This window comes from Hibiscus syriacus, unplaced genomic scaffold (assembly GCF_006381635.1).
Source record: "Hibiscus syriacus cultivar Baekdansim isolate YM2019G1 unplaced genomic scaffold, ASM638163v2 tig00000715_pilon, whole genome shotgun sequence".
In the NCBI taxonomy this organism is placed as follows: Eukaryota; Viridiplantae; Streptophyta; class Magnoliopsida; order Malvales; family Malvaceae; genus Hibiscus; species Hibiscus syriacus.
The window spans coordinates 2,051,104-2,064,141 of NW_024061811.1; the positions used below are offsets into that span (position 1 = coordinate 2,051,104).

At 33.3% G+C, this 13,038-nt stretch overlaps 2 protein-coding genes across 2 annotated transcripts; both read right to left on the reverse strand.

The window, feature by feature from the left end:
* Nucleotides 1-2,031: 2,031 nt before the first annotated feature.
* On the reverse strand, nt 2,032-2,663 carry LOC120210103. Its single transcript, XM_039208914.1, has 2 exons — nt 2,507-2,663; nt 2,032-2,421 (listed from the first exon to the last, which is right to left on the reverse strand). Exons 1-2 carry the CDS (start codon nt 2,637-2,639, stop codon nt 2,048-2,050), a joined length of 507 nt encoding a protein of 168 aa, XP_039064845.1. The 5' UTR covers nt 2,640-2,663; the 3' UTR covers nt 2,032-2,047.
* Nucleotides 2,664-5,775: 3,112 nt separating this feature from the next.
* LOC120210559 (peroxidase 60-like) lies at nt 5,776-8,078 on the reverse strand. Its single transcript, XM_039209268.1, has 2 exons — nt 7,912-8,078; nt 5,776-6,148 (listed from the first exon to the last, which is right to left on the reverse strand). Exons 1-2 carry the CDS (start codon nt 8,076-8,078, stop codon nt 5,776-5,778), a joined length of 540 nt encoding a protein of 179 aa, XP_039065199.1.
* Nucleotides 8,079-13,038: the final 4,960 nt, after the last annotated feature.

The window sequence follows — 13,038 nt, forward strand, 5'->3', positions numbered from 1 at the left end:
AATGTTACCGTATCAGCAAAGTGTCGAGATATTTAATTCTTAATCTAATAATCATGCATTAAATAAATAACTAAATATTACTAATAATTTAAATTAAATTAAAACGTTAAAATGTTACCGTATCAGCGAAGTGTAGAGATATATGATTTCCATCCAAGCGAAGTAGACTGCCTTCCATTATATATATGCAAAAGAATTATATTAGTAAAATATTAAATAAAGTAAAAATATAATAGTAAAAATATTATAAAATATACCTTGAAAAGAGAGTATTAGAGAGAAATTTAGAGAATTTGAGAGAATTTGGTGTGATAAAAGAGATTGAGGATTGGGGTATTTATAGGGAGGATGGGGACGTGAGGGGGGGTAATTAGGGGTATAGCGCGCCCCCTGCACCGCGCTATACCCCACGTGTCAGATATCCAGGTATAGCGCGCTGCAGGGGCTGTGTTATACCCACGTGTATGCCAGATCACCGTATAGCGCGGTGCAGGGGGCGCACTATACCCCACGTGGCGCTAAATCATCGTATAGCACGGTGCAGGGGGCGTTTTACTGCTAAGGGTGTTAGATCGGGAAATATAATCTGACCGGTGTTAGATCGGGAAATATACTGTTCACCGGTGATATATCGGGAAAATCGCCTCTATCATACATATATGTTAATTTTACTCAAATTCTTGTTATATTACTTTATATTTTATTAAACGTTCATTTTGTATCAATCGGAATTGAATTGACAAATGATTTGTCTTGAAGGTAAACAAACTTATATATATAATCAAGGGGACGTTTGGGTAGTAGCCTCCTGAAAATTTTAAATTATTATATCTTGTAAGTATTTTTATTATATTTTTTTTATTAATAATCAATTTTTTCCTCCAAAATTTTATAAGTATGTATTCTTAACATAAAATCATGTGTTTGTTTATATATATATATAAAGTAAAAAAGACAAATCAATGATGGTAAAATCTTTGGAAGAGTTGCACAATTAATCTCTTAGCAGCAGCATCCCGCAACTCCAGAGAGAAATGGGACTTGCAAGTTGCAAATTGGCATGGGACATAGTAATCTAATAATGAATCAATCCTTTTTTTCTTCAAAAAGATTCTGATAGTCACTCTCATTAGATTGAGAGAGCGACATTTCTTTTATATTGTGTTATGTTTGTTTTGAATTGTCATAAGATGATATAATATGAATTTCCTTAACTATTCAGTCAATTAATGAATTTTTATATTTCACTTTATACGTTAAACTTTTTATTTTATTTTAATACTTAAAGTATATTTTATTATGGATTTTAGCCTAGAAAACTAAAAAAATCATTAAAAAAACTGACCAATGAACACATAGCAATAACACTATTATAAAAAAATTCAAGCAAAAAACTTAATTGAGAAAACATGTTTTCGAGAAAAGAGAGAAGGAAAACAGATCGGGAAACGAGAAAAACAAAGGGAAACAGCAAGGATAGCAAATGAAGAAGGAAACCGGCAAATAGTCCGTGGTGGTAGCAACTATGTTGGGGATTAAAGGATGTTAATTAGGATTTTAATTTACAGAGTTTTTGAAGGTTCCCTATCATAATATTATTATAGTGTGAGATTTGAGTTGTTTATTAAAACACCTAACTGACAGTGAAAGTATCATTATAATATAAACAACAATTAATGAGCTGTTTAATAAAAATTTAATTGATTTGCATTGTTTAAATCTTTATTAACACTAAGCTTAGAGTCTTTACATTTTTTTCTAAAAAATAAATTTAAAATGAAATCCCCAAAATGCATAAAAATTAGTGAAAAAGCCATGAATTTATAGTGTAAACTGCAATATGCTAACATTAAACAAGGAACAAAGATTACATCAACCTCTCCACTCTTAAATACACATAATTAATTGGAATTACTTAAAATCTTACAACAGTCTGCACTCATAAACTATATATATATATAACGGCAATCAACTATATAAACACATATAACAAGTCTTTCTCCCAAGTACTTACGTTATTAATTACTCTTATTACAGCAAAGAAGTATCAAGGTATACCGATGATGGGGATGAAGGGAACGTAATAGCTGGACGGTGCAAGCCCCCACTCCGGGGGAACTGGCAGATCAACGGTCTTGGATGAACCCACTCCACAAGATTTAGCACCAATGGAAGCCAAAGGGCATGAAGTTGAGAAAGCAAGTGGAGTGGAAATGGTGTAAGAATTCACGTCATGGCTCACCTTCACAACCTTCGACACCAGGTTCTTGTTCTTACCGTAGAGGTTGTTCGGTCCACCGAGGAGCTTGGCGAGGCAGTCCACAGATGTTGGCGGAAGCTCCACTTTGAAAGCACCATTTTCATCGGTGGTAGCAGTGGCTAGTTTCTTAACTTTATCACACTTCACTGCAACTTTGATGCCTGCAAATTAAAAATCAAGTAAATTTAAGAAGGAGAAATGGATAGATTTTAAACAAGTCAAAAGAGTTGGAACTGAAGAGAGAACCTGAGAAGTCATAATTATGTTTGCAGTCGAGACAAGAGATGTTGGCATCGAGGACATGGCAAGTTGAGACTTGAACCCTAGCAAAAGCCAACACAAAGACCAGTGCTGCAGTGATCGCTGAACCAAGTGCCATTTTTGGTAAGCAAAAAGGTCGGACTTTTTTGGTTTGAGGATGGGAGGGAGAAGCTTATAAATGCAAAGGGGTTGGGATCAGCTAAGACCATATTTAATGAAGGGAACCAAAGGCTGAATTGGTTGTTGGTGTTAATTTACTGCAGTAACGAACTAACACGAGAGGTCCCTTATCTTCTTCTGCTTCTTTCTTTTGGGTTACAGCAACAGATGTAAATTTGTACAACATCAATATTTTAAGTTGTACAACATCAATATTTTAAGCATAAACCTATTCTCTTTAGAACAACCACATTATATAAAAGAGAAAATTTACAAAATTATCTAAAAAAAAGTGATTTTGATAGATTTCATAAATTTGTTTTGATAAATATAAAAGAATGAAACATATAAGGATAAAAATAAAATATAAATGTTGTTATTTGCTGACTTTTCTAATATGACATTTTGAATGAGATGATTTTAAAATTAAAAAAAAGATAAATTAAATAGGACATTATATTTTCCAACAATATTTGAAACTCGCCAGAATCATAACGATGATTAGAGTGTTTGTTGACACATCAATGTTTATTAAAAATGTATTTTTATAAAAATATATTAAAAAGACTAATGTGATTCCTTTATCCAAAATGTTTATTATATATATATATATAATATATATAGATTGTAAACCTGTGTATATAACCATTGTATTATCTGTGAAATAGAGGGTTTTGTATAGGATATAATTTAAACCACATTCTAAAGCTATTAGGAATTAGATATGGATACAAACACTACTTATTAATTGACTTATGTTCTCTCTTTCGGTGACCTAAGCAACTGTCATTATCCTTGTCAACTACAAGTTGAAAACTAAAAGTTGCAGAATTTAACGTTAGAATCAGTTATGGTGATTTACTATCAGGTGGAATCACAATGTGCCAATAGTCTATTTTATCATTTAAGATCGTCTTTAAACATGTTATTTTTACAAATTTAATTTAACCCTCCATCAAAATTCTGATTTGGTGTCTATTGTATATATCAAATAAGTAAAACTTTATATTTATTTTAATCTCAACATCAAACAACTAAAAGTAAGCATTTAAGAGAACCGCAACCAAGACCATTGCCGTTTTTGTCTCTCAACTTGTCATCCTAATTGCTTTTTCACTATGAATGTGATTGAAAAATAAAGAGATGAGAAAGCGACATGCAAGTGGAATATAAGATAATTTCTTGTCTTACAGATGAGAAGTTGCCACCACTCTAAAAGATTATCATCATACTCCAAGCTGGATATGTACAAATATACGTATATATTGGTGGAATATAATAAAGTTTTATGTGATTCCCGTACAATGGTAGGTTGGGTTTCTGTGTAGCAACCTAATTGTCAATAAATGAAAAAGCTGGAAGAAATGTAAAACCCTATTCTTAGTTTGTTTTTTTAGCTTAGCAGAAGGAGGATGAGAGATTCAACGTTCATTATATATATATTTATTCTGAATTTTGAAATGAAATATGATAAGATAATTTGTTGTCTTAGACATGTGTGGTATCTGATACCAATCTCTGGTTCAAATGTTAATAAATTTACAAGTATGGAAGGAAGAGGGCAATTGGGGAAGCCTTGTGACAAGGTGAGGGTTAGAATAAATAGAGTAGGGAAGACTTGCCCCAGAGGTTGAATGAAGCTACCCGATTCCATTACATATTATTGGCATTACGATTTCTCTTTGTTCTACAGCTGGATTCAGTTGGACCCATTCACCTCGTCACCAATTTCTCTCTGCCCAATAAATTGCTGTTTCTCTTTGATATTTGGTAAAAAAGCAGCACCAAATTAGTCGATGTCACCTTATACTTTTACCCATCTTTTACTTACAATATCACACTCCAGCATTATAAAGAAAGTAGAGACGGACATACGTAAATTCTACTTTCATAAATAAGCAGAGGCCCCAACTACTAATGAACAGGCTCTCATGTTTTGGTCATGCATAATAGTGTTAGATTCGGCCCACAACGGGGCTTTAAATTGTAGGGTTACTTTGGGTTTTAGGGTCTTCTTTCATTAACATATCAAAAGGTTTAATATTGAACTCATAGGAATTAAATTTGCATTACAAAACCGTTTGACATGAATCTTTAAAGAAATCGTATCATCAACTTACTACAACGTGGATTTGTTTGCAAATATTGATATCGGTTTTTATATCAATTTGTTTCATTTTAGTTTAATTAGTAGCTATCCATTTATACCTCACATAATTTTTTTAATAGTTTAGGATGATTACAAGATAGTATTTGCTCAAAATTCTCTTAATATATTGACAACATATACCCTACAAACGCAACTCTTCGAACTCAAAACTTTTAAGGAGAACAATATTCCTCTTTTAACATTGAGATTACTTGATGAATTCCTATCTCAAGTAAATTTAGCATTCAACCTAAGACTTTCTCACTTCTTATGTATTATGACTATATAAGTCCAAGGTTGGGGGGGGGCAAGCTTTTGAATGCTTTGAAGAGCTTAGAACATGTTTAAGCAAAAGAAATTCAAGAGTACAATTTGAAGATAAAACATATTAGTGTGTAGGGATGGAGTTAGTTTTTGATTGGAAAAATTATTAAGCGTCTAAGAAGTATATAAATCAAAAAAAATGAAGGGGGTAAAGACTCGATTTTACTATATTCAAATATATAGGGACTTAAGTTGAATAATACAAAAAAATGTGGGGGATGGGCCTCTCTCGTGTATATGGCTCCGTCACTGATGTTTTCTTGCGATGCTGTAAGGTGAAAGAAACTGATTGGATAATTTCCTTTTCTCCATGTTCTTATTCATTTTGCACATAACGTCCCTAATTTCCTGCTACAACCATTATTTAGATACGTGGTTATAATATATATATATATATATATATTGGATTACATGTAATTAAGGATAAACGCAAAATTATATAATATATTTTGGGTGGCATCAAGTTAGGAATTTGCAGATAGACATGGACATGGAAAGAATATATAATTAATTAAAAATCGAATTCAGTGATGTTATTTGAGTTTTTTATATAAAAAATCGTACCATTGAAACACAACAAGGACCAAGAAAACCAAAAAGGACATCTATGTAAAAAAAAAAATCAACCCAAAAGGCCGAAAGAGGAGCGGGGTTTGTTTTTAACAGCGCGGTAAGATTTCCTAATCTCCGATTTTTTATCATTAAGAACTACAGCTCCCAAATTAACCATTGCCTGTCCGAACCTAGCACGGAAGTCATTGCCGGTGCTTAAATTGGCGACGATGTTACTGGTCAAGGGGTCCAAGGCTAACGCTTGATCAATGGCAAGAATTCCTCTGTGGTTCTTTGTTTGATTGTAGAAGGAGTTGTCGAAAACAAATGTACTGGTGAGATTCTGGTCAAGACTCACAGGTGCGTCGGCTTTTGAGTTCTCCGGACAGATTAATCTCAGCTGCTTAGCTAATGACGGATCCATCGTCGGATCTGCCTCCCCGCTGCCCCCGAAGTTGTAAAGCCAGTCTTTAATGAAAGAGCAATGTGTAAACCCTATTGTGTGGCCACCTACATGCACATATATATATATATATTATGATCTTTTAATATATGACTAAAGTATACGTTGAAGTAAAAGAAAAGAGTAAATATACCTAGGAGTAAAACTATATCTTCAAGACCAATTCCTTTCTTTTTAAATGCTTCAGCCGATTGAGAAACTGAAAATCTTGGTGAAGGGAGATCGACGTTCGATGCCAAAGACTCGTGACGTTCGATGCCAAAGACTCGTTACTGTTGAAGAATCTGATATAGAAAAATGAAAGAACACGAGAATTTTAACGAGCTTCAGCAATGTGCTTACGTCCTCGGTGTCTAGGCGGCGCTAGAAGTTTTATTCAATGTCACATAGGTTTAGGTTACATCTCTATTTATAATTGTCGGAACCGTCTTTCGGCTTGGCCCCGGAATTGGGCTTCGACTTAGGAAAATGGATTAGGAGTCGCCACCGACCACTTTAAAACGAATTTAGGTGGGTTGAACACCATCATACCTGGTCTGCGTTGTACCAGAAATGTGTCGGGTTCGGGAGTCGATTACGGTCAAGGAAGGATTAGCACCCTTGGACCGCCCTTTCGGTACCAATTAATTTTTCGGTTGTCTTTAATTGCGAAACTTGAGAATTTAAATTTAAATTTAAAAATTCGATTCGAATTGCTTACCCTTTGATTAATTGAGATTTTTACTGAAAAAGGCAAAAAAATGTTAGATAGAAAGAATAAATAAATAAGAATGAAAAGATAAATATATATATATATATATATATATAAAATAATGGTACTAAAATAAATAAACCAAAGGAAAATAATAATAATAATAAAAATTATACCAAAGAAATAAAATTAAATTAAATAAAATAAAAATTAAATAAATAAATAATAAAGAAGTTTTAAATAGAAAAAAATATTTTAAAAGTAAAAATAAAAACAATATGAGAAAAAATACTAATAATAATTAAAAAGCATGATAATAATAATAAATAAAATAAAATAAGAATTTATGGATCAAATTGCAAAAAATGTAACATATAAATGGGGACCGAATTGAATCAATTAAAAATCCAATGGCCAAATTATATACAGTGACTGAAACGAATTACGCTTCAAACCTTGGGGGACTGCAGAGAGAATTAAACTATCTCTTAATTGTGAGATAGTCCCTGTTATATAAATAGCCAAAAACATCTTCTCTCAACTCATTCTCACCATTTCCCTCAGATATCACCCTCTCAACTCTCTCAAACGCTCCCAGCCAGACGATACCCAACCACCGCCCGGTGGCCAATCCGTCGTGTCGCCGCCACCGTGCCGGTGGTCGAAAAAGCTAAACTATCACCAAATACTCTCCCAACCTCCTCGATACCAAACCCGACCTCAAAACAACGAAAAAACCTCTAGATCAGAGTAGATCTAGTCTGAAAGTTACGGTTTCTCACCCCTCTCCGGCAAACCTTTGGACTTCCGGTGGTTTTTCGGTTGATACTTCGGCTTTATGTTGTTTTTTTGTGTGTTTGTGTTTGGTTATTTTTGCTCTGTGTTTTTGTGGCTTTGTTTCGATGATTCTGCTTTCTGTTCTCGCCGTTGTTTGGTGATGTTGTGGTCTGGTTGCTGGTATTTTGGTTTACTGTGATGGGATTTTGTGTATATCTCTGTGTGGCTTTGGTTTACCGTTCCTGTGTGGTTCCCCCTTTCTCCGTTGGCCTTACCGGGGGCTTTTTATAGCCCCGATGTTGGTTATTTGGCTCCCGAAAATAACGGGATATGGGTTGTTGCTTGTTCCGATCTTCCTGTTCGTGGTACCGGCCGCCTCAGGATGGTTCAGTCCCGTTGGTGCGGCCGGAATGTGCGCTGGGCGTTGACTGCTTGGCTCCATGCTTCTGGAACCTACTATGCGGCGTTGTGACAAGACTGATGTTAGGGTTGTAAAAGCCCTAAACCTAACCGGGCTAGATCAAGCCCAATATTAGACCCTAGACTTGGACAGATTAAACCCCATTTGGACCCTAAAAAATGAAAATAAAAAATAAAATTAATAATAATAATAAAATAAAAAAAGAGTAAATAATATATATATATATATATATATATAATATTTTTCAAAAATCTATATAATATATATTTTTAAAAGTATTTTAAAATTATATATATTATAATTTTTTTAAAAGTGTTTTCAAAATTATATAGTTTAAAAAAAATGTTTTTAAAACTATATATTATATAAGTTTTCAAAATGATTTCAAAACTATATAATATATATGTTTTCAAAATGTTTTTTAAAAATTATATATTTTTTCAAAATGTTTTAAAAAAAGTATAATATATATATATATATATATATATATATATATTCAAAAATGTTTTAAAAAAAACAATATATTATATTTATTTTCAAAATGTTTTTAAAAAAACTATATAATATATAAATGTTTTCAAACATGTTTTCAAAACTATATATTATATATATATATATATTCAAAAACCATTTGAAAACTATATAATATATAGACGTATATGTAATAAAATTGACGAAAATGAGTGTCTACAATAATAAATAAACTCTAATACATAATTACAAAATTAACCATGTATCGTACCGCGGGGCTGCGCCCTCTCACCCCCAACCCGCATAATCGTAACCCCCACTACGAGACTTTCTTTTTACCTATTCTCTTTACCGATATATTTATGAGCCATACCTTACAAATCTCCACTTTGGCGAATATCCTGCCCCTTAGGAAACATTCAATGTGGGTTGGGTTACCTTACTTCTTTAACAACTCGAAACATTCAACAAGTCCAAGCAATGACTGAACTTGTCTGTCGTAACTGGCTTGGTGAACATAGCAGCGGCATTCTCATCAGTATGTACCTTCTGAAACAAAATCTCTCCAGATGCAACCGACTCTCTGATCTTGTGAAAACACACATCAATATGCTTAGTTATAGCACTATATACCTGATTCTTAGCCAAGTGAATAGTACTTTGATTGTCACAAAGCAACTGAACTCCACCTTGCTGAACACTCAACTCCTTCACTAAACCAGTAAGCCATAAAGCTTCTTTTGCAGCTTCAGCCGCTTCCATGTATTTAGCTTCAGTTGTAGATATTGCCACAACAGATTGAACAATAGACTTCCAAGAAATAGGCCCTCCACCAAGAGTAAAGACATACTCTGTCGTAGATCTTCTATTATCCAAGTCACCTACATAGTATGAATCCACATATCCTACAACCAAAGTATTATCTCGCTGAATACCAAAAACAATTCTATGTCCCACAGTACCCTTTAAGTACCGAAAGATCCACTTGACTGCTTCCCATTGTTGCTTACCAGGTTTAGACATGTACTTACAAACTTGACTAACAACATGAGCTAAATCAGGACGAGTACATACCATTGCATACATCAAGCAGCCAACATCATTAGAATATGAAACCTTTGCCATATCTTCAGCTTCCTTATCTGTCTTAGGGCAATGTTCTGATGAGAGCTTAAAGTGATTCGCCAATGGAGTGCTAACTGGTTTTACGCTGCTCATCACAAACATTTCTACCATTTTCTCAACATAACCCCGTTGAGATAACCACAGTTTCCTCGAGTCTCTGTCCCTACAAATTTCCATTCCAAGAATTTTCTTTGCAGCACCTAAATCTTTCATATCAAATTCCTGACTCAATAAAGTTTTCAAACCGATAACATCATTCATGTTCTTCGCAGCAATTAACATATCATCAACATACAGTAACAGAAAAATAAAAGAACCATCATCAAGGCTCTTAACATAGACACAACAATTATTCTCACATCGTTTGTAGCCAATCTTGATCATATAGGAGTCAAGACTGCTTCAACCCATACAAAGATTTCTTCAATCTGCAAACTATATGCTCGTTTCCAGGTTGAGTGAAACCTTCAGGCTGCCGCATGTAGATCTGCTCCTCTAAATCACCATGAAAAAAAGCAGTTTTAATATCCATCTGCTCTAAATGCAAATCCCAACTAGCCATCAATGTAAGTACTGCTCGGATTGAAGTGTGCCTGACTACAGGAGAGAAAATTTCATCATAATCAACTTCTTTCTGCTGTTAAAAACCCTTTGCTACCAAACGAGCCTTGAACTTCTCCCCCTCTTTTTCTGTTACTGCTGGTTTCTTCTTATACACCCATCTGCTACTAATCGACTTCTTACCCTCAGGAAGGCGAATTAACTCCCATGTACGATTGTGATTCAAAGACTCTATCTCCTCAACCATGGTAGCCATCCACTTGTCGTTTTCCTGACTAGTAAATGCATCATGAAAAGTAATCGGATCATCACTGCTAACAGTAAGTGCAAAAGAGACCAAGTCTTCAAAACCCAATCTGTTCGGAGGCTTTATATTCGTCCGTCTCACCTTGTCTCTGGCAAGACTATAATCCTGTAAATCATCCGTAGCGGAACCACCAGAAGTCGATTGAGAAGTTTTTGTTTTCTCAACTGGAAACTGCTCGAAATCCACCACTGTCATGTTTTTCTTCTGCTGCAACATGGGTTTTTCATCAAAAACAACATCTCTACTGATCACAATTTTCTTCGCAATTGGATCCCAGAACTTGAATCCTTTGACACCTTTCTTGTAACCCAGAAAAATGCACTCTTTCTGTGACACCCATAACCCGTATAATTATACCTATACAGATTATAGATGTCACCCGAATTTCGAAAACCATTTCCTCTTCAAAAGTGATTTAAAATTTCTTTTCTTAAAATGGTAAATGATATTATCAAAATTATCATATCATATGAATTATGCTTCATTATAACAAATTTAAGGTAAAATATTTTATATGAACAGTGAACAGTACTGTGAACAGTGAATAATATATCAATACACTGCTACAGTGACGTGAACAGTGCACCGATGCATAAAAACTTCAAACTTAAAATGTGTTGCACTGTTACAGTAATTTCCGAAGAATATATAAAACTCATAAAAACTTAACCTTTCTTCACTATAAGGTTACCATTTTGTTTCCCAATTTGTTCAACAAAATAAATTGAACATTTTTAATTACATGCCACTATCTAAGTCAAATTCCATTATAGGATATCTTAATGATATTGAAATATACTCCTCGATGCTTGATGTCACTTTGAACTCTTTATTCCACTACTGGCTTTTTGCCTACGCGTGAAAATCATCACACACTAGGTATAAACTTAGTGATGCAATTAAAACAATAAACAGTGCAATACAATTCATGCATGAATCTCACTGTCAAATTCAAAATGCCAAAAAATCATGTTATTTGCATATCCAATATTTTACCATGATCAAAATAATGTAATATTTCTTATCAATAAATTTACGATTTATCCCATAAGCTCGTAAGTTTATTTTACCAACATACTTACCATTTATTCCATAAGCTCGTAAGCTTATTTTACCAATATACTTGCCATTATTCCATAAGCTTGTAAGCTTATTTTACCAATATACTTGCCATTATTCCATAAGCTCGTAAGCTTATTTTACCAATATACTTGCCATTATTCCATAAGCTCGTAAGCTTATTTTACCAATATACTTGCCATTAACCTCATTTATCAATCATTATTGGAATCCATACATTCTATAGGAAATTCATACAATTCATGTAATTCCCTTTTAATATTAGCACTCTCAGTGCTCTATATGGAAAATCCTACACTTAGTATGCTTCCCCTTTCATTTTAGCACACGAAGTGCCCTATTCAAAAATTCATATAATTAATATGATTTTGTTACCATTTTAGCACATGAAATGCCCTATGTGAAAATCCATATCATTAGTATGATTTTCTTATCTTTGTAGCACCCTTAGTGCTTTAGCTGGAAATCCATACACTCATTATGATTCCCTTAGCATTTTAGCACATAAAATGCCCCTATCTGGAAATCCATATTTTCAATATGATTTCCTTATCATTTAGCACACTCCGTGCTCCATATGGAAATATATACCCTCAGTATGATCCCCTTACCATTTTAGCACATAAAATGCCCTATATGGAAATCCATATTTTCAATATGACTTCCTTATCATTTAGCACACTCAGTGCTCCATATGGAAATCTATACACTCAGTATGATTCCCTTACCATTTTAGCACATAAAATGCCCTATATGGAAATCCATATTTTCAATATGATTTCATTATCATTTAGCACACTCAATGCTCCATTTGGAAATCTATACACTCATTATGATTTACATATCATTTTAGCACACAAAGTGCCATTCGGTAATCACTATACATACATCTATAAATTATGTTATTTTAACTATTACCACATGTATGTACATAATTAAATGCACTCACATTGACACTTTATAATTTCCAAAATATGTGTCTCACTATTGTTTATCATAAGCCCTTTTATACTTGACTTGCTTCAGTCGTAAATCAATCTTGATCTATATAAATCACAAATTCATAATAATACATATGTTAGTATTGTACTAACATAAACATATCTCATAACAACTCCATAATACACTTGAACTCATTTTCTATCAAAATACTCAATACTTAATAATTCCTATTAACATTGGAACCAATTTTTCCAATTTACTCAAAATGGTCTCTTACCATTTAACCTCAATTCCAAGCATCCAAAAATATATTCAACATTTAAACATTACTCTCCATCTTCTAATCTCTTTCCACTTAAATTCTAAAATTTCCATATTGAGACAATTTGTTGTACCTTTAAAGAATCAATATTATTTATTGATATACACATTGGAATTCAATTACGTTTCTTCCGTTGAAAACTAGACTCGAATATGAATCTATCCATATAAATA